The sequence below is a fragment of the Panicum virgatum genome, chromosome 5N (assembly GCF_016808335.1).
Source record: "Panicum virgatum strain AP13 chromosome 5N, P.virgatum_v5, whole genome shotgun sequence".
NCBI classification, from domain to species: Eukaryota; Viridiplantae; Streptophyta; class Magnoliopsida; order Poales; family Poaceae; genus Panicum; species Panicum virgatum.
Genome location: NC_053149.1, coordinates 63,933,718 through 63,954,454, shown reverse-complemented (window position 1 = coordinate 63,954,454; position 20,737 = coordinate 63,933,718). Strand labels below are relative to the sequence as shown.

Genomic DNA, 20,737 nt, shown 5'->3' with positions numbered 1-20,737 from the left:
AGGTCAGGTAAGGGCCAAAAAAACTAAACGAAACTTGTTTTGGATGCCAAACAGCCAAGTGCAATGATTTCACTTTTTTTAGGGCCAAGAAAATAATTCTCTTTTCACAATGGTTTCTACTTTCTACTACTCCATGCGATTGATGATGCTTACTGCTTACATACGCATCCGTTTGATTGATACTGAACCTGAACAAAAAGGAGCATGAACCCCTCAACATATAGCTTATTAGCTTTATGTACTGGGAACATGAACAATAAGGAATCATTTTATCAAGCAACAGACAATGAAATCAAGCACATAGATATACTATACGAGCTTGATCGAGCCAGTAGGTCATGTTCAGTGGCACTTGGGATAGTCTGCAGGAGGTGGAGGGAGCAGATTCGGCGCCGGCCCGTTGAGCACCTCGAAGACCATTGCCAGCCCCAGCGGCAGGTGGGAGTCCAAGTGACAGTGCATGAACCACATACCTGCCCGGCAACAAAACAAGATGTATGTTCAGATCTGCGTCTCACTCAGGTTTTGGTAGTAAACAATCTGAACAATCTGTTTGCCAGCTCTGACGCACCTGGATTGTTCGCCGTGAAGCGGATGACGGCCCAGCCGCCGGCCGGCACGGCGACGGTGTTGCGCACCTGCGGGTTCACGAGGTTGTACGTGCTCCTCATCCTGGGGTCGAAGCGCCCCAGCCCCTGCGCCAGCACGAAGAAGTTGAACCCGTGCAGGTGGATCGGGTGGTTCGCGGTGCCGAGCGCGCGGCTGTACCCTTCGTTCTGCAGCACCACCTCCACCACGTCGTTGTAGTTCACCTTCCTCACCGACGTGGCCTTCCTCGTCGCCGCCGGCGCCGGCCAGCCCGGGAAGTCCTCCGAGTACACGTTGGGGACGCCCCTGAAGAGCGCCTCGAGGAGAGATACCTTCTCCGGGAACTGGAACGAGCGCCTGTTCATGGACGCCAGGACCGAGAACCTCTGGCACCTGGTCTGGTCCGGCGCGCACGACGCCTGCTCCAGCCCGAACGCGACGACAAGGCTGTGGTCGACGGTTTTAGGAACCACGGGGTCGCCCGGCCGCACGAGCCCGGTCAGGGACCAGTAGAACCTTGCGGCGGTGACGACGTCGGCGTACGGCGGCAGCGCCGGCATGGCCGCGGGCGCGTAGTCCGGCACGCCCTTGTACCTGAGCACGGCGGTGGCCGAGGTGGTGTCGAACGGCGGCGGGGTGGACGCGGTCGCGCTCTCGAACGCGCGCGCCGCCATGTAGTACCGCCCCGGCGCGGCCGCGGCGGCCATGAGCGCGTCCACGGTCTGGCCCGGCGCGACGACGATGACGTCGGTGGGGTGCGGGTCGGTGTAGCTGGCGTCGGCGGCGACCACGGTGAAGGCGTGGCCGGCCACCCTGAAGAAGAGCTCGGCATTGACTGCGGCGTTGATGATGCGGAGGAGGTACGTCCTGCCGGACTCCACCTCCACCTGGAACATGCCGGCGCCTCCGCAGGGGGCCTGGTCGCCTGGCGAGCCGTTGATGGTGAACGCGTCGGACTTGGCCGGGCCAAGGCCGGTCAAGAGCCCGTCCTTCTCGACGTCGTCCACATTCCGGTTCCACCACTCGCCTGCATGCCGACGAAGTAGCATGAGCGAAAAGATCAAGGCTGCGCGCGTGCCAAATGACACATACATGAATCGGACGCGAAGCTTTTCAATTCGTTACGTGCCTAGCAGGATGGGGATCTCGGCGTGCGGCGGCGGGAACGGGTAGCCGCCGCTCCTGGGCTTGATGATGAGCGCGCCGTAGATGGTGGCCCGGAGCATCGAGGCGTGCGCGTGCCACCACAGCGTGCCCTCCTGCCCGGTGACTTTGAAGACGTAGGTGAACCTGGCGGACGGCTGTATCGGGCACTGCGTGATCATGTTGGCGCCGTCGGCCCACCCGCTCTGCAGCTGGAAGATGCCGTGCCTGCGCACGCAGAGAGAGCTCGTCCTCGTCACACACGCGCGCAGAGAGACACAGAGCGCGCGCTGTGTCTGTGTGACAGTGTGAGCGATGCAGCTGGGCTTCCCCTTTGGAGGAAGGTTTGGGCCCTTCCAAGCTACAATTCAGAACGGGCCGAAACCATAGGCATGGACTTGTTGCTACTCACCAGTGGAGGGAGATTGGGTACGGCGAGCCGTTGACGACGTGGACGACGAGGGTGTCGCCTTCGCTAACCTCGACGGTCGGCCCCGGCAGCTGCTGGTTCGCCGTGTATACCACGCTGTTCATGCAGAGCTGCGAGATCCCCATGCCGCCCACCTGGTTTGTTTTCAAGCACGCGCGAGCCGGCCGCCATTGCAAAGTAACCACAGGAAACATAGGAGTGAGTGAGAACGACGACAAACCACACCCACGCCATTGCAGGACACCGGATCGAGGATTACATAGAAGGTGTGCTCCACAACCGCCGCGCTCGCCATCGCCGTGCAGACGGCCGGAATCAGCAGCACGAGCAGCACGCGCCATGGATCTCGCTCGCTAGCTCGTGGCTTCTATCCCCAGTGGCAATTCAGACGACAGTGTGCAAGGTACACGAACTGCATGCGAAGCAGCAACTACCCCGCTTGGCTTCCTCATTTATACATGAATGGCCATCCTGCCGGCCGGAATAAGTCGCTGCTGGAGCAGGAAAAGGATATAGGTTGAGCTTGAGCGTTTTTTTTAATTTTTGTTTGAGTAAGAAGTTTAGGACTTTGGATGAACCACATCGGCGTCGCAAGCTGGCGTGGTATATTATTTGAGACTTCGGAAGAACCACTTAACACGGTTTAAGAATTCAGATGGACGATTTGAGAGTTTAGGGATTTAGGTGCAACTTCGGGACAAATTAGAGAATCTGATGTGCAATTTACTCTTTTTGTTTTATGCATGGAACAAGTCCGCCGGTTTGCGTCGATGAACCGGCGTCGTTCCGCGTGGCGTGAGAGCATCAGCAAAGGAGGTAATCGGACTGCGACTACATGAGACGAATAGTTTGCCGGACACATCTCTAATTCGCTCTGGGCTCTGCCTATCGTGGAGCGTGGTTGCACCTCGCTCGATCTGGACTTCGTCACCGCTAGCGGCCTTCTGAAGCTATTGGATCCAGGGACAACCAGGGTCAGGTCTTTCAAAATAAATTTGAATATGTTTATAGAGACGAGTGTGCGTGCATGTATATGCATTCGAGTAGTCTTTATTGTCGTTCGAAGTAAAAAGAAGGTGATCCTAAATAGAGTGCAGAGCTTGGCCGTGATTTGTTGTTTTGTTGCTTACGTCAATAATTGTCACAGAACGGTCCTAATCAGTGGCGGAGGACGGCCGAAAATTTAGGTATGGCAGTGCGCGCGGGCTCCAAAAGTTTTGAAGAACAATGTAAAAGTTTATGGTGCTCTAAGGAAAGCAAAAGGAAACAGATGTTGATGAAGCTGAAGCTTTCACTAACTCTCACTAACTTCGTCATGCTTGTTTGTTCATTAAACAAATAAAATGCAACAACTTATCAAAATTCTAAAAAAACATATAGAATACGGAATAAACTTACATGGATTCATGCAGCATATTCTGATCATTTTGCACACTGAAGGGTAGACAGATGGAGGCAATGCCAAATAAAAGAGCCTGCGATAGCTTTCTGATTTGCTTGACGCCTCATACTCCGATTACCCTGCATTAAAGAGTTAAGAGATCTTAAGCATGTCTAGGATGGTTTCGTTTTTATTCATTCCTATACTAATGCAAAGATGTCAGAAGACAATAAGTGAATTGTAATTAGAAAGATAGCTCAAGTCTGACCGAGTGCCATGGCAAACTAAAATAATCTCATATTAGAAAGTAATCAGGCTGCAGCACGTTATATGCTATGATCACTACAAGGTGTTCGTACTCATGGTAGAATGGCACTTAACCTACAGCTACGAAACCTAAATTGTACAGATCAATGAAATGCAGACATAAGGCTCCCAACAAGAAGACATAATCGCCTTCCATGTTGGTCATGCAGTTATTTTCAGAAGAGAAAACAATAACATCACTAATACGTAGACAGGTATTATGAAGAATGTTTGTACATATTCAATCATTTATGCAGAAAACTATAAAGATGCACATATTGCCATGAAAAACATAAAATGCAGTTACAACTTCTTTACCTACTGATGGTGCATACAAGTCTGGACATACCTTTTCCACCAGAAGCACCTATTGCCACACGCTCACCAGCTTTAAACAAAGAATTTTCGACAATAGTTTGATGAATTTCGTCCTCAAAGATGATGTAGAAGCATTCCCTACAGATCTAAAAGAAGAAACCTAAGCATTCTTTTATGGATGTCAGATGAACGAACAAATGATATGTTCCTTTACTAATCGTCTACCACAGGAAAGAACCTGATCCTATTGAATCACCATTTAACATTAACCAGATCGAAACCCTAATGCTCAGCCGAGAACCGTCCATTTCACAGTGTATCGTAGCCCCCCCCCCCCCAACAAAAAAAAATCAACGAATTTTCGCTGAAATTACTACAAGAGATCCTTTGAATTCGCAAGACAAAAGTATAACTCGGGGAAGCTGGTGATCCAAAACATGTGCAGCGGAGAAACAGGGAGCACTTGCCAAAGAAGTCGGTGAGGTCAGGACACGGAAGTAGGGGTCGGAGGCGGGGCGGCGGGCCCGCGAAGGATTTGGCCGCGGGCCGCGGCGCAGGCGGGGAGGAGCGTGCCGAGGAGGGCAGCGTCGACGGGGAAGCCGAGGAGGAACGGGTTGCGGAGCAGGCAGGGCAGCGGGGCGGAGGCGGAGCAGGCGGGGCGGAGGCGGGGCGGCGGGGCGGCAGGGCGGAGGCGGAGCGACTGCGGGGCGGCGGAGTCTGCGCGGACGGGCTGAATGCAGCGACGACGGGAGAAAAATTTTTTGGGCCGGGCTTTAGGTATGGCGCACGCCATAGTGCGCCATAACAGGCCCTCCGCCCCTGGTCCTAATAATACCAATCAAGTGCAATAATTGACACTTAACCTCAAACCAGAATTACTGCACTCAACCAGTACATTCAGACCGTCTGCTGTAACCAGGATCGATTACACAGGAACTCTCGCCAAAAGACGAGCACAGATGATTACCGGCAATAAAAGCGTCCAAAACCTTTTACAAACCGAGATTAAAACAGAAGCACCAACTTAGACTACAACAAGTGTTTACAAGCCAGTTTTACAATTCAAACCTCAGAGTTCAAACGCAGCAGAAATCAATTTAGAGTTAAAAACAAGCTTCAAACAATACGATAACCAACGTCGCAGACAAAGACGAGCTTCACACCTTGCCCACTGATGTGAGGCTCACATGACCAAACTTCACGAAGAAGACGGGACCCACTCGACCGACCAACCCGGAGGAAGTGGTTGACCGATCCACGAGGCGCAGATCTCTTCGGAGTCCTCCGGAACGTATCCTGCTAAAATATAAGGCAACAACAAGCCTGAGTATTCTAATACTCAGCAAGACTTACCCGTCCATGGGTATACTTAGCCCAATAACTAGACATGAAAAGTTTTTTGGCTCTGGAGTTTGTTTTGCTGAAAAGCTACTAATACTGTATCCTTACCTGCAATATTTTAGCTAAATTTAAGTTTATCAGGTACCAACTAGATTTGCCTAAACATCTAGAGCACGCATGGTTGATCACATTATCTTTTCAGATTACCACAGCCAAACATTCTCAGTTCAAACTTATTCCACTTATTTACTACGATGTGACAGAGAGATCAAGGTTCTCATATCCGCGAGTCACGGCGAATTGATTCGATTTAACCTTGCAAGGTGGACCTAACACACACGTCACATATAGGCCCCGTCGGACCCTACGTGGCAACCCTTCACATATGCACACCGAATAACCGAACTGCCCTGCGACCCGGGACTGCTAGCCCCACCGATACCATCGAAGGGTCAGCCATGAGTTTGTATACTAGCTCCACTGGTGAAGACAGTATCAAGTCCGGCTACCGGTGCACATATGATACTGAGCTTACCGGTTTCGACTACCTCCTACTTCCGGCATGTGATTAGTACTGTTCAATCCTCGATCAGTAGTGCCAACAACGGTACGGTCCTCAATCGACACAGGCGGAGGCTCACTTTCCATAACTTTCATATCCATAACCAATCCATCTCCGCCCGGTCTCCATTTTTCCTTTCTTTTTCTCAAAGATTCGTTCTCCATTAACTTTTTCATAAGTAACAAGACCTATATCTCGCGAGTGACAGGAATCACTCATCTTCTATCGAATCCTAATTAAGCATTGCAGTACTAACGATCTGTATACTAGTAGAGTGACTGAGGAAACCTAGGGATCATGCATCTAAGGTTCCAATCAACTCCTAGAAACCTAAATGCACAATACTTTAATATAACATGGAGTAATTAAAATAAGGGTCATGCTCCGGGGCTTGCCTTGCCAGTCAGCGGGGTTAGCGACTTTTGGATCTGGCTCGACGTTTGCTTCGACTTGCGGTTCCCCTGCTTGCGGCTCCTGGATCGGCTCAGCGACCAACTCGTAGACGGCTTCGCTCGTGACGTTTACACGTATGAAAAAGGATGCCATGCAATAATTAAAATGGTGCAATGAAATGATACAAGTGCTCACGAGGCAAAGGTAACTCCGAAAGATAGATTACTTGGCAGCGCAAAAAGGAAAACTGCGGCTAGGAGCGAAACACGTGCAGGAACTCAACTTGCCGACATAAATAAAGCAGCAACAATTTACTATCATGAAAATACGTTGGAAACACATGCAAGAAAAATTTATTAAACTTTATTGCAAAAAGGAAAACATTTATTTTTGCCCTAGCAGAATAAACTGAGCAACAATGGATCCACACACATGCACATAGACCATGCACCTAAAAATTTTACAGTGGACTACACATGTAAGGAGTAAGCCACTGTGAATTTTTCATAAATTTTAGAGCAACAGAACAACTGGTATTAAATAAACTAGGTTAAACAAAAACTAAATTTTTAGCAGAGGCAAAAGTGACATTTACCAAGCACAAGTATTTTTCTTCTGAAGATCTTAATTTTAGAAACCTAACAAAATTTAGTTTGGATTTTTCACACTTTTCTATATTTTTCTACACATTTTTGAATTTTCAGCCGAAATACACAAACGAATTTGAGAAAAAACAAAAACTAGAAGAGGGGCTGACAACTGGGCCCCACATGCCAGGGAGCCCAGCCCGCCCCCTTCCCCTGCTCGCGGTGCGCGGCCATGGCCGGCGCGGCCAGGCAGGCACGCGGCGGCGCGGCCTGGCCCGCCCGCAGCCAGGGCAGCCCAGCGGGGCCAGCGCACGCGGCGGCGCGGCAGAGCCCGCGCGGGGCACGTTCCGGCTGCAGCGCAGGGCAGAGACGGCGGCCGTGCGCGGCGTTCCGCCGGCGGCGGCGCAGGGAGGCCATGGGGTGGGGCGGCGCGGCGCTCAAGGAAGCCAGGCGGCCTCGGGGCGCGCGGCGGCGCTACACCAGCCCGCGCCAGGGCGGCCCGCGGCGGCACAGGCGGTGGCGCAAGGCGCACACGGCGGCGCGGCGGCGCACCGGCGCCGGCAGCCGCGGAATCAAGGGGGGAAAGGGTCAGGGAGGAGGAGGAGGTCGTGAGGAACCTCACCGAGGGGTTCAATCGAGTGGAGAACGGCCGGGAGAGGAAGTTCGACGGAGAGGGGCGGAGCTCCGGCGACGGCAATGGCGGCCGGCGGTCTGCGGGCCCGATTCGGCCGGGAAAACGGCACGGTTGAGCTCGGGGAGAGGTGGGGAAGGTTCGGGGTAAGGCTGGGGAGGTCGGGACGCGAGGAATCGAGAGGAGCGGCATGGGGGTGGTCGGAGTGGCGAACGGCGATGAGCTCCGCTCGTGCTCGGCTCAGCTTGGCGAGGACGAAGGGGGTAGAACTGGATAGGGATGGCGCTGGGAGCGGATAAGGCACGCAGCGCAGAGAGCGAGGATCGCCGGCGCGCGCGACGTGTGGAGTCGCCGGCGATCGGTCGCGGCAAGCACAGTGAAGGTACAGGGGAAGAACAGTGGAGCTCGTTTGACTGAATTTGATTCAAGTTTGATGATCCAAAACTCAAATTTTCATATAAGAACTTGAAATTTGGCCAAAATAAAAGTTGTAGATGAAGAAAAGATCTATAACTTTGCTTTTGGACGAAAGTTGATTCGAAGCTCGGATCATGGAGAAAAACGCGATCGAACTCGGCTGAATGTAACTACACTGTGCAACTTAGTTAGCGCTAATGACCTTGATTATCCCTAATTAGCAACTTAACACTTGATTAGCGTCAAAATTAACCCCGGAGTGTTATAATAATACTCTCTCGGAAGGGTTATTAGAGTTAGAACGTATGCATGGAGTAGGTAGAGAGCGTTCTAGCTATGGGTGGTAAAAGGTCATGGCCCTAATGCTCTATTCACAATTTAATTTGGTTCTTAATATTTTAAGCTTAAAATTGTAAAGATTAGAGTCCGATTCTTTTAGGATCTGACCCTTAAATTATCTAGACTAAATATTAAGATCTTTTACCACCCTTAGTTCTAGCTAGTGTCCGGTTCTTTTAGCATCTGACTCTTAAATTATCTAGACTAAATATTAAGATCTTTTACCACCCTTAGTTCTAGCTAGTTGTAAAAAAATAATGTCAGAATGCAGTTGTGCTTTCAGAGAAGAAAAAAAAATACCACGTTACTAGATGGGAGGTTGGCCTTTGGTTGTCGAATGTAAGAAAACTAGGCGTATAGCCCGCACATTTGCGCGGCTAATATTGAAAATTCAAAAATTTGCATGTCATTGTATCCTTACTTAAAGATTTTACCATGCATCATCCTATCATCATGTTAATTATCGTAAATTATGTCTTATTGTTGATTAAAATGATTCAAATATGATCTACCTATAATAACAATTTGATTTGTTGAGCTTTTATAATATTATGCTTATAATTATTCTAATTTTATTTTATTGTGATTGATTGTTGTTAGTTTTAGTTTTTATTAATAGTATATGTTTGTAACTGATACATAGCTAAATAATATTTTATATTTAATTTTTATAATGGCATTGGTGGGGTGATTTTTAATTAGGCACAGGGGTATTTTGAGCTAATTTTTATCATAATGGCAGTGGTGGGTAATTTTTATTTTTCTATTTTCTCCGATTAATGTGAGAATTTCTAGACCTATTTAATTTTTTATAATGGTATTGGTGGGTGATTTTTAATTAGACACATGGGTATTTTAGGCTAATTTTTATCATAATGGCATTGATGGGTAATTTTTATTTTTCTATTTTCTTTGATTAACGTGGAAATTTGTAGAACTTAAGAGCGAACGTGGAGGTTCCGTTTGTTGGCTAAATAATAAGATAATAGATAGATAATGTCAGAACTACTAGTTGTAAAAAAGATACGTTGATTCGTCGATCGACTCATCTGGCTGCCCAACACAACCGCAGTTTAGAGTTTAGTTACATGACCTTTCTTTGGAAGTTTGTGCCTGTCCAGTACCTCCTTCGATCCCATGCTGTAACTGTCTAAATCTTTGCATGACTTGGTAAATTTATATTGAAAACAAGCAACTAGCTAGAAGGGGTTGTTTCTTTCCGGCGAGGAAATGTGCACGAAACTACTGCATGCAACCAAAATGAGCAAAGGAGCTGAAGCAGCAGCTGGTTTCATGAAGTTGTACGTTGCAATCCTTTTCAAGTCTCAGAAAGCTGACGCAATGACACCTGCAACTGAGCCCGACTGGATGCAGTTTCGTGTCTTCCATTTCAACGGACCAAATAAAGTATGATCCTGTTGGCTCTGTTCAGTTGACAATAAGGAAAAAAAACAAGGCACCTGTTTTTTCCGCTCTCTACGCGTACTTTCCCGTCCCAAAGTCAACCTCTGGCATTTCCAGTGTAATAATAGGCTGCAATTTCGTGTGTGTTTATACGTCGTAAGATCACCATCCTCGAAATGGTCTAAAACATGCCTACGTACGTTGCTGTGTTAACGCTAGCTGCACTGGTAGCTGCACTGGTAATTTATAACCAGAAATGGAAAGACTGAGGCATGCTAAGCATAACAGTTTTGCCGATGGCAACAGAGTATTGCAACTTGTAGACAAAGAAAAGTGAAGCAAGAGAATGGGCAAGAATGTCGTCAGATGATGACTAGGTCCTTCGGCGGCGACTTCTTCGTAATCAGTCTTTCATGTCTAGGTTCTCCAAGTAGCATGCTCAGCAGCTTATCGCAGCGCGGCAAATTTAGTTGTTTGATAAATAAAAGATTAAAAACAAAATGGCATCATCTTCCACTCAAATCATAGTATAGTGCTCTATCAGTGCGTAATCAAGAATACAGAGTCAAACCATCCGAACTCTGAACTTTGTTATGCACATCTTCCCCTGAGGAGAAGGAGAATGTCACAATTACATCGAATCATATCCATATGCTGATATACACATGTATAAATCTCAAATCTCAAAAACGAAAACCAATGATCACTTTACTTACACGAACGAACAAAACTGTAAATTTTAAGCAGTTTCTTACGCGCTAGGCCTTGTGTTGGTGAAGAACGAAGAGAAGAAGAATGATACAGAGGAGACCGGTGAGATGCCCAGCAGCTCTCGGCCCAGCAGTGGATCTGGAAGAGGGGAGCCCGCCGTCCCTGTGCTGGGGAAGGTTGGGCGACGGTTTGTGATCCACCGCGCGCGGAGGTATCACCGGCGACCCGGCCGCCGCCCGCGGCGAATTTGCTGGACCCGGGGCTGATGCTGGTGCCAGGGCCGGCGCTGGGGCCGGTGATAGCGCCGGCGCCGGCGCTACCTCCGCTGCGGCGGCGGCGGCGTAGCTCTGCGCGTCGCATACCCCCACCCAGTTCGCCGGCGGCGGGGGCAGCGTCGAGCCGGGCGTCGTCCCGCTGTCCACATGGAACACCATGCCCAGGCCCATGGGCACGTGCGGGTCCAGGTGGCAGTGAAAGAACCACATGCCTGCGTCGACGAGTTCACCCCCCGTTAAGCCCAAAATAACATTGAGGCCCACGTAACATTTGGGCTGAATCTACGGGACAAGCGAGAGTCAGTAAAAGTACCTGGGTTGTTGGCGACGAAGCGGATGACGGCCCAGCCACCGCCGGGCACGGCGATGGTGTTGCGTGCCACCGGGTCCACCAGGTTGTATGCCACGCTGGCCGGGGTGAAGGGTCCCACCCCCTGCGCCAGCACGAAGAAGTTGAAGCCGTGGAGGTGGATCGGGTGGTTCTCCGTCGGGACAGCCGACGGGTTCTGCAGCACGATCTCCACCACCGAGTTGAAGCTGACCTTCCTCACCTTGGTCCCCACCGCCATGGCCGTGCCGCTCGGCGGCGGGCCGTCCGGGAAGTCGGCCGTGAAGACCCCGGCGAGGCCGTTGGCGTGCGCCCCGAGGAGGGACGCCTGCGGGCCCGGGAGCCGGAACGAGACGCCGTTCATGGCCGCGGCGGCGGCGGTCCCGTTACACCTCGTCTGCGACGGGTCGCACGGCAGCTGGCCGAGCCCCAGCTCGATGGTCATGCTCACGTCCACGGGCGACGGCACGGCGGGCGTGCCCAGGCCCCTCAGCCCGAAGTAGAAGGCGTTGGCCGTCGCGGCGTCGGAGCTGGACGGCATGGCGGGCATCGCGGGCGGGCTGGTCGACGTGCCGTTGTACTGGAGGATGGCGGTGGCGGTGGTGGTGTCCGACGCGGCGAACGTCAGCGGGCTCATGGTGTCGTGCGCCTGCACCGCCATGTAGTAGCTCCCCGGCGCGGCGGCGGTGTCGACCAGCGCGTCCACGGTCTGGCCCGGCGCGAGCACCAGCGTGTCCGTGTTGAGGTTGGAGGTGTAGCCCGCGTCCACGGCGACGACGGTGAAGTTGTGGCCGGCCACCTTGAAGAAGAGGTGCGAGTTGAGGCCGGCGTTGATGACCCGGAGCAGCACCCGCGCGTTGGGCTCCACCACCGCCGTAAACGTATCATCTAGTAAACCAAGCAGTAACAATCAATTACTAATCACATTCCACGCGCTAAATTTAACTCTGTTACTGCATATAAACGTACTCGCGCACGGGTAGAGCAGGCCGGTCTTGCCGTTCACCGTGAAGGCGTCGGACTGGGCGGGGAGCTGGCCGGCCAAGAGGGCGTCGCTCTCGACGTCGACCACATTCCGGTTCCACCACTCGCCTGTCCACATCCACCAGAGACAAGAAAACGTCAGATTCTTCTTTCTGTCCACGCCAACAAGATATGCTCGTACGCCCGGCTGGCACGGGCGGCCGACGCCAAGCGGTTACCTTACCGAGCACGATGGGGACCTCCATGTCCGGCGCCGGGAAGGGGTAGGCGTTGCCGGCGCGCGGGCGGACGATGAAGGCGCCGTACACGGTGGCGCGGAGGAAGGAGGAGTGCGCGTGCCACCACAGCGTGCCCTCCTGCCCCGGCACGCCGAACCGGTACGTGTAGGAGCCGCTGGGCTGGATGGGGCACTGCGACACCAGGCTCGGCCCGTCGGCCCAGGGGGTCATGAGCTGGAGCACACCATGCCTGTCAATTTCCAAGGCAGCGTGTTATTAGGCCAGCTCTGCCTCAAGTCGTGCCCATACTGTCCAAGTGCACTGAACTGAATAGACCGTTGCTGTACCTTTCAGGTTCGAAAGGCAGTGAGAAAACCATGCCAATTCATGTTCTAGTTGAGTGGGGAGTGATGAGTTCTAAGTAGACTTTAGTAGCAGTCCAGCACTAGCTTAACCTTGGTTACTTTTTTGGTGATTCTGACGTTATACCACTCTTGAGTGTCCTAAGTGGAGTTTCTATGGCGTTCCATGACTCACTTTTTGTGTGCTTTTTTGGATACACTCTGTTGTAAAGGTAAGCCATATCATCTTTACACTTGGTGAATATTGGGTGAGCATCCATTCAGTTAAGAGGCTATGTTTCGACAGGTAAGGTGTCCTTTTCAGAGGTTTCACTTTCGTCTCTTCCGGATGGAGGGCTATGAAATTCAGATAAACCTATCACAACCATCACACCGAAGGATCCAATAAAACACTGGGATGGCAGGTTCCTTACGGCACCTTGTACATGTCTTGATGTCACGGGGCGACTTAGATGTTTCTAAGAAAAAACAAACAACTCACAGTAACTGTAATGCTGTCTTTTCTGACAAACAACTCGTCTATCGACACCACGGCGACGATGACGAAGAAGGAGAAGTTCCTCGAGGTTAAGTAGTAGTAATAGGAGTTACCAGTGGATGGTTACGTTGTATGGTGAATTGTTGATGACTTTGACCTCAACCGCGTCACCTTCGTTCACTTCTATCGACGGGCCTGGCAGTTGACCGTTAACTGCGATAATACTGGTGGTGCTGCAGAGCTGGTTGATTTGCATGCTCCCCACCTAATAGCAACATTACAGATAAGCACTCCCGTTTTAGTCAAATACGCGCAAAATTGCGGGTCCTAGAAAACTAGATGAGCATGTGTCATTTATCAACTATGTTGCCCGGATACGCGGATACGGATACCGGTACGCGATACGGGATACTCCGATACGCTATTTTTCCAAATATAAGGATACGGGATACGCCAATATATATAAAAAATAAAAATAAATAAAAGTTTAAGGAACTAGAATGTGAGAAAATAGAAGTTCCAGTGACTATAATGTGTCATAAACTCATATATTCATATGTTCTATAACTATTAGAAAAGGAAAGGGGCAAAGGAAAAAAATCAATCTTATCTTACCTGTTCGTCTCTCCCATGAATGGGTCATCTTCTTCCCCAACCTCCGGCACTCTCTCTCTTTCTCTGTGTAGCGGCCAACTCCGGCGGCCGCGGCTCCTGCTCTCACTCTCCGGAGGCCGCGGCTCATCCTCTCCCTCTCTAGCGGCCGCGCGGGCCGTCCAGAGGCGCGCTCTGGCGGCCGTGGCGGCCCGCCAGCGGCGAGCTCCAGCAGCGCAGCACCACCTTAAATAGTGGTTTAACAGGTGTGCGGGCCTCTGTCTGGACAGGCCGCGCAGCCGCTGGAGCAGTAGGAGGCACGGACGGGTGGCGGGCGGAGGTGGCGGCAAGGGAGCAATGAGCGATGGGGAAGAAGCAGGAGGCACGGGCGGGTGGCCGGGCGGCGGTGACGGCAAGGGAGCGATGAGCAGCGGGGAAGGAGCAGGAGGAGGCGTGGGCGGGTGGCCGAGCGGCGGTGACAGCAAGGGAGCCGTGCGAGGCTGCTGCGGGCATGCGGCTGCGCGAGTGGGGATGAGAGGGTGCCACAGCTGAACGGAGGACTTTTATACGAAGCGATTGAGTAGTGTTGTTAGGGTTTGAAGGTATCGGACAGGTATCCACAGGTATCCCACGAGTATCCGATTTATTTTTATTATTTGAAAATACCTAAATAGTGTGATAATTACGGGATACATATCCGGGAGTATCCGTGGAGTACGGGTATCCGATACGATATCCGATACCGGTACGTGAGTTTTGCGAAGTATCCGCGTAGTCGCGTAGTATAGTTTATCAAGCTAGGGTCCGCTGGTTCTGCATTGCAGATAAGGATGCGCCATCAGAACTAAGCAACTGAACTCTCCTAGCAATCATCAAGTTCAGCCAGTCGAAAAGCAAACCCGGCAAGTTCAGATGTTTAGGTTCTCCATTTCTGTCAGGCATAAGGCATAACCTGATGCTGAATTCACTGGAGTGTAACTCGCGGACTTGAACACCTTGTTCTTTCATGGAAGCAGAACGAACGAACTGAAGCAAGTTCGTCTTCTTGCCAAAAGCTTCAGCTTTCTGAATTCTACCGACTGAACTGATCGAATGAAACTCGAATGCATGTTAGATAGAAAGGGAGAAAGAGAGAGAAGTACCGTGAAGGTGTATTTCACCGTCGCCGCATCGGCCAACCGTCCGACGAGGAGAAGCGCGAGCGCCAGCAGAAGCCGCACCATGGGTGGAATGAAAGGTCGAGCAGAGTGCAGCAGAGTCAGAGGAGGGAGGAAGACGAAGCAGAGGCAAAGCTGCCCTGGCACTGGCAGCGATCGTGGGCAACTTGTGTAGCTCAATGCAGAGGACACACGATAAGTATATATACTCCGGAAGCCTTTCGGCAACTTCTGGAGGAATGACTTAGATAGGATTGCCGTCCTGTATCTGGCCAATTCCCGTGACCACGACATAAAGCTTCTTCCAAACATATCCGAATTGATAGGATAGCTCGTTAACCTAGGTGTTAGTGCTCCAATTTTTTTTTTAATGCGACGGCCTGACCAAACGATAGCCGAATGAACGCCACCTCAGCCACTGTCTGGATGTTAACCTTTTCGTGCTCGCTATGTCTGATTGCAGTATCAAATCCGTTGCAAATCCAATGGAACAGCGTCGAGCTCTCGTTCCTGGCTAGAACTTTCGACACGTCCGCAATGCCGCTTTCATCAGGGGCAATCAGGAGTTTTACTTTCGCACACAAGCAACGGGAAATACAGTTTTCTGACGAACTGTCACAGTTGGCGTACGAGCTAGGTCTTGCAATCAGAGAGGCAGCGGAAAAAGAATTAGGGCTGGGAAACCATCATTGCAGGAATAGCTAATCGCGTTTCTCTCAGTGTCCTAAATCGCCTTTCGGGTCAAGAAAAAACAGGTTCTCAAGCTGAGGTGTACTAGAACTTTGCGCCTGAACCAGGTAACCCTAGTCCCTAGCCAGCTACTTGAATCTTGCAATCGTGGAGCTTTGCTACTAGACAACCGTTTCCTATTAAAAAACAAGTGTTTCCCCAATATTCTGTCTGAGAGAGTTGAAAAGTTTGGTACATTCAGTCTTCAAATACGGCACTGATGTGCTGTCAAAGATTAGGACACTCTACTCTACTCGTGCAGAGTGCAGACCAGCCGGAGGTACATAGCAGGGCGGTGTGGAGCAGGTGAACAAAAGGTCAGGCAGATGAAAAGGAGCTCATTAGTTTAGCCCTGTGACTGTGAAGCAAAGAACCTCCCGTGCCTCTGCACAGGAACTGTCCAAGACGTTGGCATTACAGTCACGCATCGGCATCACGGGCCAATACAAAACAAGACCCGCACACCTGTACCGCATCGGATGGCACCAAAAGTGGAGGAGAAAATGGCCTGGAAAATCTTGTGGCCGGGTTGTTCCCGAGGAGCCTATCTTCACGGGATAACGCCGTGATGGCGTGATTTTTTAGAAACCAGGTTTCCCGCTTTATTTCGCTGAAACAAAGCACCGAGTGTCGCAAATTCTGTTACATCAAGTTCAAGTTCAGCGTATTCTAAGCACGCCCGCTATCAAGCAAAACATTATAGCTAGGCTATTCCGTGCTTAGCCTCTCAACAGGGCAGTTCGGAAGCTGAACAATAGGTTGTTCAGTTGGTGATGGCGTGATGCCTATGCTACGGGCGAGGATTCATCATAAAGCTCCGTCCAGCTCGCCGGAGCGGGGGAGACCACCACCGTTCCCCCGGCGGATGCGTCCGCCAGAGTGTACCAGCACTGAACCCCTGAATTGACAGCTGGGGCGACGGCGCCCTCCCGTGCACAACCCCGACGGCTGCGCACGGCGCCGGGTCTTGGCTGCCTGGAGAAGAAACAAGCATGGCAGCAGGTGTAGTCTGACCTTGTGAAAATACAGTAGGGGTGTGCGCTGGACGTTGCTTGCATTTATCACAATACAAAGGCCCCATCCGTCTCTGAACTGTCACATTCTGGTCCTTCTTGATTCGTCAGCTCCATCCTTTGCATTACTCGAGCCCGTGTTCTCAGAGCATTCGCTTGATTGTTTAATCTTCAGTATGGACATAGGAGCTAGCGAAAGTAGCTCCAATTTTTTTTTTTAAAAGATACAAGAAGATGACTTATATCTGATTCATATTAAGATAAACAATTCGTAGTACAAAAGAAAAATAACTTGACACAAGACGATATAAATAAAATAAAATTACACCGAATAGTTCTCTGGTGGTCTTCTTTATCTGATTATTCGTCGTACACCGAAACTTTAAAAATATATTGAAGAGGCAGCAAGGGAAATGTTATCCCCACACAAGACTTTGAAAATCACAAAACCACTCGCTGCTTACAATGAAATCTAGCGACTGCTGAAAAAAAATTAGCTTGGGAAACACCCCAAGCAACATATAGGCTGAAAATAAAGCTCCAAATCGGTATGGAGTAAAACGCGGAGATTCTTCGTGAGAAGAGAACATGCAATGGCTTCAGATGAAAGGGTCCTGCAACTGAAACGCTCTCAGAAATTTTAAAAAATACAGGTCCAAAATCAACCAGGGATCACATTTTTAGGATTATAAAAAAAGATACTGCAAAATACATGGGTAATGGGGTGTAGTTTACACTTTTGTCACCCCCATACAATCGCAAAATCGAATCATCGAAGTATACAGCTTGTCTTCTTCTCGTCCGGAACATTATTTCTGCTGAAACGTACACGGCACACCCGGACAGCCTCAGGCCCTCAGCAGCGCGGCAGGTCCGGCGGCGGCGGCGGCAGCTTCGTGTCCGGAGTCGGCCCGTCCTCCACCGCGAACACCATGGCCAGGCCGATGGAGAGGTGGGAGTCGATGTGGCAGTGCATGAACCACATCCCTGCAGGTACATGACGCCATAGTTTTGTACCCTGTCAGCATGCTTGTACGTGCGTATTTCGTCCCCCCATTGTGCAAAAACTATGTATCGAAGATAAGATTCTTGAAGTAAGAAAGAGCATCGTGACGTGACAAAAGAGCACCATCCTAGACCTTTCGAATAAAGAAGAAAAATGTAATCTAAAAAAAAAAGAGAGAAAGGAAATGGGATTGCGTCTTGTACACATCATCATCCGTGGACCAGTCTAGCCGTAGGCCCAAATTCTTTTCCGCCTGCCTTATCCTACGTTAGTGGGCCGTCGCCGCCCAACCCAATCCAACAGTTGCAGCACAAACTTAGCTCTTTTAATCCCTAACCCATTCGGTTTTTATATTTCACATAAAATTCATTGAAGTTTAAAATTTGCCATGAGTTTGACTTGATTATCTCTGACATCAGCAGACTTCTTAATGCTACAACCACTACACGAGACTTTTTTGTACAACTGTTACATCGATTCAGTTACCGGCCGTGCAACGCTGTTTGCAAGTCAAGTTCAAAACATCCGGCGTATAATTCGTGCGAATATTTGTTGGGAAAAAAAAAATGGACAGTGGACAAAGCTTTCACCTGGGTTATCGGCGACGAAGCGGATGACGACCCACCCGCCGGTGGGCACCGCGATGGTGTTCCGCTGCTGCGGGTTGACGAGGTTGAGCTGCTCCGAGGCCGCGCCGCCGTAGTTGCCGAACCCCTGCGCCAGCACGAAGAAGTTGAACCCGTGCAGGTGCATCGGGTGGCTCTCGCGCCCCAACAGCGCCGTGTTCTGCAGCACCACCTCCACCGTCGCGTTGTACCGCAGCGCCCGCACCTTCGTCGTCGGCCGCCCCGTCGACGACAGCGCCGCCGCGGCGCCGCCGGCCAGCAGCCCCGTCGCGTTCGTGTAGTCGAACGCCACGGGCGGCCGGTCGGGGAAGTCGTTGGTGTACACGCCGCCCGGCGCTTTCCCGTACCGCGCGTCGAGCAGCGACGTGGTGGTCGGGAGCGCGAAGGACTCGTTGTTCATGGTGGCCACGGCCTCGGGGGCGCTCCTGTTGCACGACGTCTGCTCGGGCAGGCAGGAGGAGAGGCCGAGGCCGACGGTGACGAACATGCGGGTGTCGACGGCGAGCGGAACGGTCGGCCTGCCTGGGAGGACGCGCGCCGTCAAGCCGGTGTAGAACCCGTTGGCCGTGGCGGTGTCGGTTGGTTTGGGCATCTCGGGCCGCGCCGGCGCCGCCTGCTGGCCGCCGTCAGTTGTCGGTGCCGCTCCGACGTACTCCACGACGGCCGTGGCGACGTCGATGTTGAAGCTCCCCAGCCGCAGGGGCATCGCGCTCTGGTACGAGGAGATCTCCATGTAGTAGCAGCCGGGGGTGGCGCCGGCCGCCATGAGCGCGTCGACGGTCTGGCCCGGCGCGATGACGATCACGTCCGTTTCGTACGGCGTGGTGTAGCTCGCGTCCGCCGCGACGACGGTGAACGTGTGCCCGGCCACCTTGAAGAAGAAGGCCGTGTTGAGCGCCGCGTTGATGATCCGAAGCAAGTAGGTCGAGTTGCCGCGCACCGAGAACTTTTCTGTTTCTGCGTGCAGCAAATAGCTATCAATGAACACGATGATGAGCACGACGCACGTGTCAGGGGATTCAGGGCAAGTCGATTAGCTCGGCTTACGGTTGGGCTTTCCATTGATGGTGTACGCGTCGGCGCTTGGGATCTGAGTGCCGCTCAAGAAGGCTTGGCGTTCCAGGAGGACGATGTCGGCGTCCCACCACTCGCCGAGCACGACGACCGCCTCGCCGTCGGGCTTGGGGAACGGGTACGCGCCGGCGCTGGGGCGGATGATGAGGGCGCCGTGCACGGTGGCGCGCAGGAAGGAGCTGTGCGCGTGCCACCACAGTGAGCCCTCCTGCCCGGACACGCTGAACCTGTACGTGTAGCGGCTGCCCGGCCGGATCGGGCACTGCGTCACCATCGACGGGCCGTCCGCCCACGGCGTGCCCCGCTGGAACACGCCGTGCCTGCATGCACACGGCGACGCCGGCTGGTGATTATTTCGGCGGCGGCGCCATTGTTTCTGTTGAAATCGTGGCCATGGTTGGCTGTTCAGTTACGTGCGTGCGTGCGTACCAGTGGATCGTCACGTCGTAGGGAGAGTCGTTGATGACGTGGACCACCACGGTGTCGCCTTCGTAGGCTTCGATCACGGGACCGGGAACTCCACCCACGGCGGTGATGCTTATATTCCCCGGCTGGCAGATGCGCGGCCAGGATAATGTCCCGACCTGAAATTTGGAGGATAATGTTCAGACAAAATGTCAGACCAACAAAACCGAACGCAATTTGAACAAATGTCCTTCAGTTTGTCTGAAACTTTGATTATGATTGAGGTTCAGAGCTAGTAATAGTGCTCGTATAGTCAGTCATACATGCAGCAAGCAAGAACTAGGTGGATTCAAACAATTGCTAAGCAAACTGTGATGAGTGTCTTTTCTTAAAAAAAGAAAAGAAAAGAGAGTGTGTGTGAGAGAGTACATTGAAGGTATGCTCCACAGTAGCAGCATGAGCAAGGGCAGCAGCAGAAGACACAGCCAACACTAGGATCAGCCAAGAACCCGGCATGATACCGAACTGCGATTTGCAAGGCCGCAGCAAGCACTCAGTAATGATTTGCTGCTGCCTGCACTTTCACTCCGATGCATGTAAATGAAACTCACAGCAACAACTAGCTTAGCTACAAATGACTGAAGCTACCATGATTACAAATGCAATCCAAACGCCTTTATACTACTCGCCTGAGTTGACGCAGTCAGGCATTGGGCTGTTATCTGAGTCGCCCGTAATAATGCTTTTACTTTTTTACCCATCGGTGAAGGAAAATGGCCTCTCTTGTGCCTGGTCCTTCCAAGACTGCTGCTCTTCAAGTCAACTGATGCTCAGACTGAAACACCCCGGCCGCACCTTTGCCTTGAGCAGTTTGAGCTGAATGTTCTGCAGATTACGGCCCCTGAACGAAAGAAGCCAAATGATGACGGAACCGTAACAA

At 51.5% G+C, this 20,737-nt stretch overlaps 3 protein-coding genes across 6 annotated transcripts; all 3 read right to left on the bottom strand.

Annotated features, from left to right (window-relative positions):
* Window positions 1-342: 342 nt before the first annotated feature.
* On the bottom strand, window positions 343-2,631 carry LOC120675057 (laccase-8-like). The gene is made up of 6 exons (XM_039956150.1): window positions 2,620-2,631; window positions 2,421-2,528; window positions 2,144-2,295; window positions 1,718-1,959; window positions 572-1,615; window positions 343-473 (listed from the first exon to the last, which is right to left on the bottom strand). The coding sequence occupies exons 1-6, from the start codon at window positions 2,629-2,631 to the stop codon at window positions 343-345; spliced, it is 1,689 nt and encodes a 562-aa protein (XP_039812084.1).
* Window positions 2,632-10,388: 7,757 nt separating this feature from the next.
* Window positions 10,389-15,186, bottom strand: LOC120674363 (laccase-7-like). 4 transcript variants are annotated; one of them, XM_039955539.1, is made up of 6 exons: window positions 14,930-15,186; window positions 13,310-13,461; window positions 12,362-12,606; window positions 12,124-12,246; window positions 11,140-12,042; window positions 10,389-11,038 (listed from the first exon to the last, which is right to left on the bottom strand). In XM_039955539.1, the coding sequence occupies exons 1-6, from the start codon at window positions 15,008-15,010 to the stop codon at window positions 10,599-10,601; spliced, it is 1,944 nt and encodes a 647-aa protein (XP_039811473.1). In that variant the 5' UTR covers window positions 15,011-15,186; the 3' UTR covers window positions 10,389-10,598. The 4 variants fall into 4 exon arrangements, with proteins under 4 accessions (XP_039811473.1, XP_039811474.1, XP_039811475.1 ...); XM_039955540.1 differs by having other exon boundaries at window positions 14,740-15,121; XM_039955541.1 differs by lacking the exon at window positions 14,930-15,186 and adding an exon at window positions 14,576-14,727 and having other exon boundaries at window positions 13,310-13,556.
* A 2,033-nt stretch (window positions 15,187-17,219) lies between these two features.
* Window positions 17,220-20,523, bottom strand: LOC120676966 (laccase-6-like). The gene is made up of 5 exons (XM_039958312.1): window positions 20,227-20,523; window positions 19,822-19,976; window positions 19,366-19,712; window positions 18,283-19,275; window positions 17,220-17,673 (listed from the first exon to the last, which is right to left on the bottom strand). The coding sequence occupies exons 1-5, from the start codon at window positions 20,311-20,313 to the stop codon at window positions 17,543-17,545; spliced, it is 1,713 nt and encodes a 570-aa protein (XP_039814246.1). The 5' UTR covers window positions 20,314-20,523; the 3' UTR covers window positions 17,220-17,542.
* Between the last annotated feature and the right edge of the window lie 214 nt (window positions 20,524-20,737).

Excerpts from the sequence above, each read along its gene's own strand:
- LOC120674363 (XM_039955539.1), bottom strand. The coding sequence starts at position 15,010 with ATGGTGCGGCTTCTGCTGGCGCTCGCGCTTCTCCTCGTCGGACGGTTG. Across the intron at positions 12,043-12,123 it reads CCTGCTCTACCCGTGCGCGA|ATGATACGTTTACGGCGGTG; the intron begins GTACGTTTATAT and ends TTGGTTTACTAG. Across the intron at positions 11,039-11,139 it reads CTTCGTCGCCAACAACCCAG|GCATGTGGTTCTTTCACTGC; the intron begins GTACTTTTACTG and ends TCGTCGACGCAG.
- LOC120676966 (XM_039958312.1), bottom strand. The coding sequence starts at position 20,313 with ATGCCGGGTTCTTGGCTGATCCTAGTGTTGGCTGTGTCTTCTGCTGCT. Across the intron at positions 19,276-19,365 it reads CATCAATGGAAAGCCCAACC|AAACAGAAAAGTTCTCGGTG; the intron begins GTAAGCCGAGCT and ends TGCTGCACGCAG. Across the intron at positions 17,674-18,282 it reads CTTCGTCGCCGATAACCCAG|GGATGTGGTTCATGCACTGC; the intron begins GTGAAAGCTTTG and ends ATGTACCTGCAG.
- LOC120675057 (XM_039956150.1), bottom strand. Across the intron at positions 1,960-2,143 it reads TACCCAATCTCCCTCCACTG|GCACGGCATCTTCCAGCTGC; the intron begins GTGAGTAGCAAC and ends CTGCGTGCGCAG. Across the intron at positions 1,616-1,717 it reads CGAGATCCCCATCCTGCTAG|GCGAGTGGTGGAACCGGAAT; the intron begins GCACGTAACGAA and ends GTCGGCATGCAG.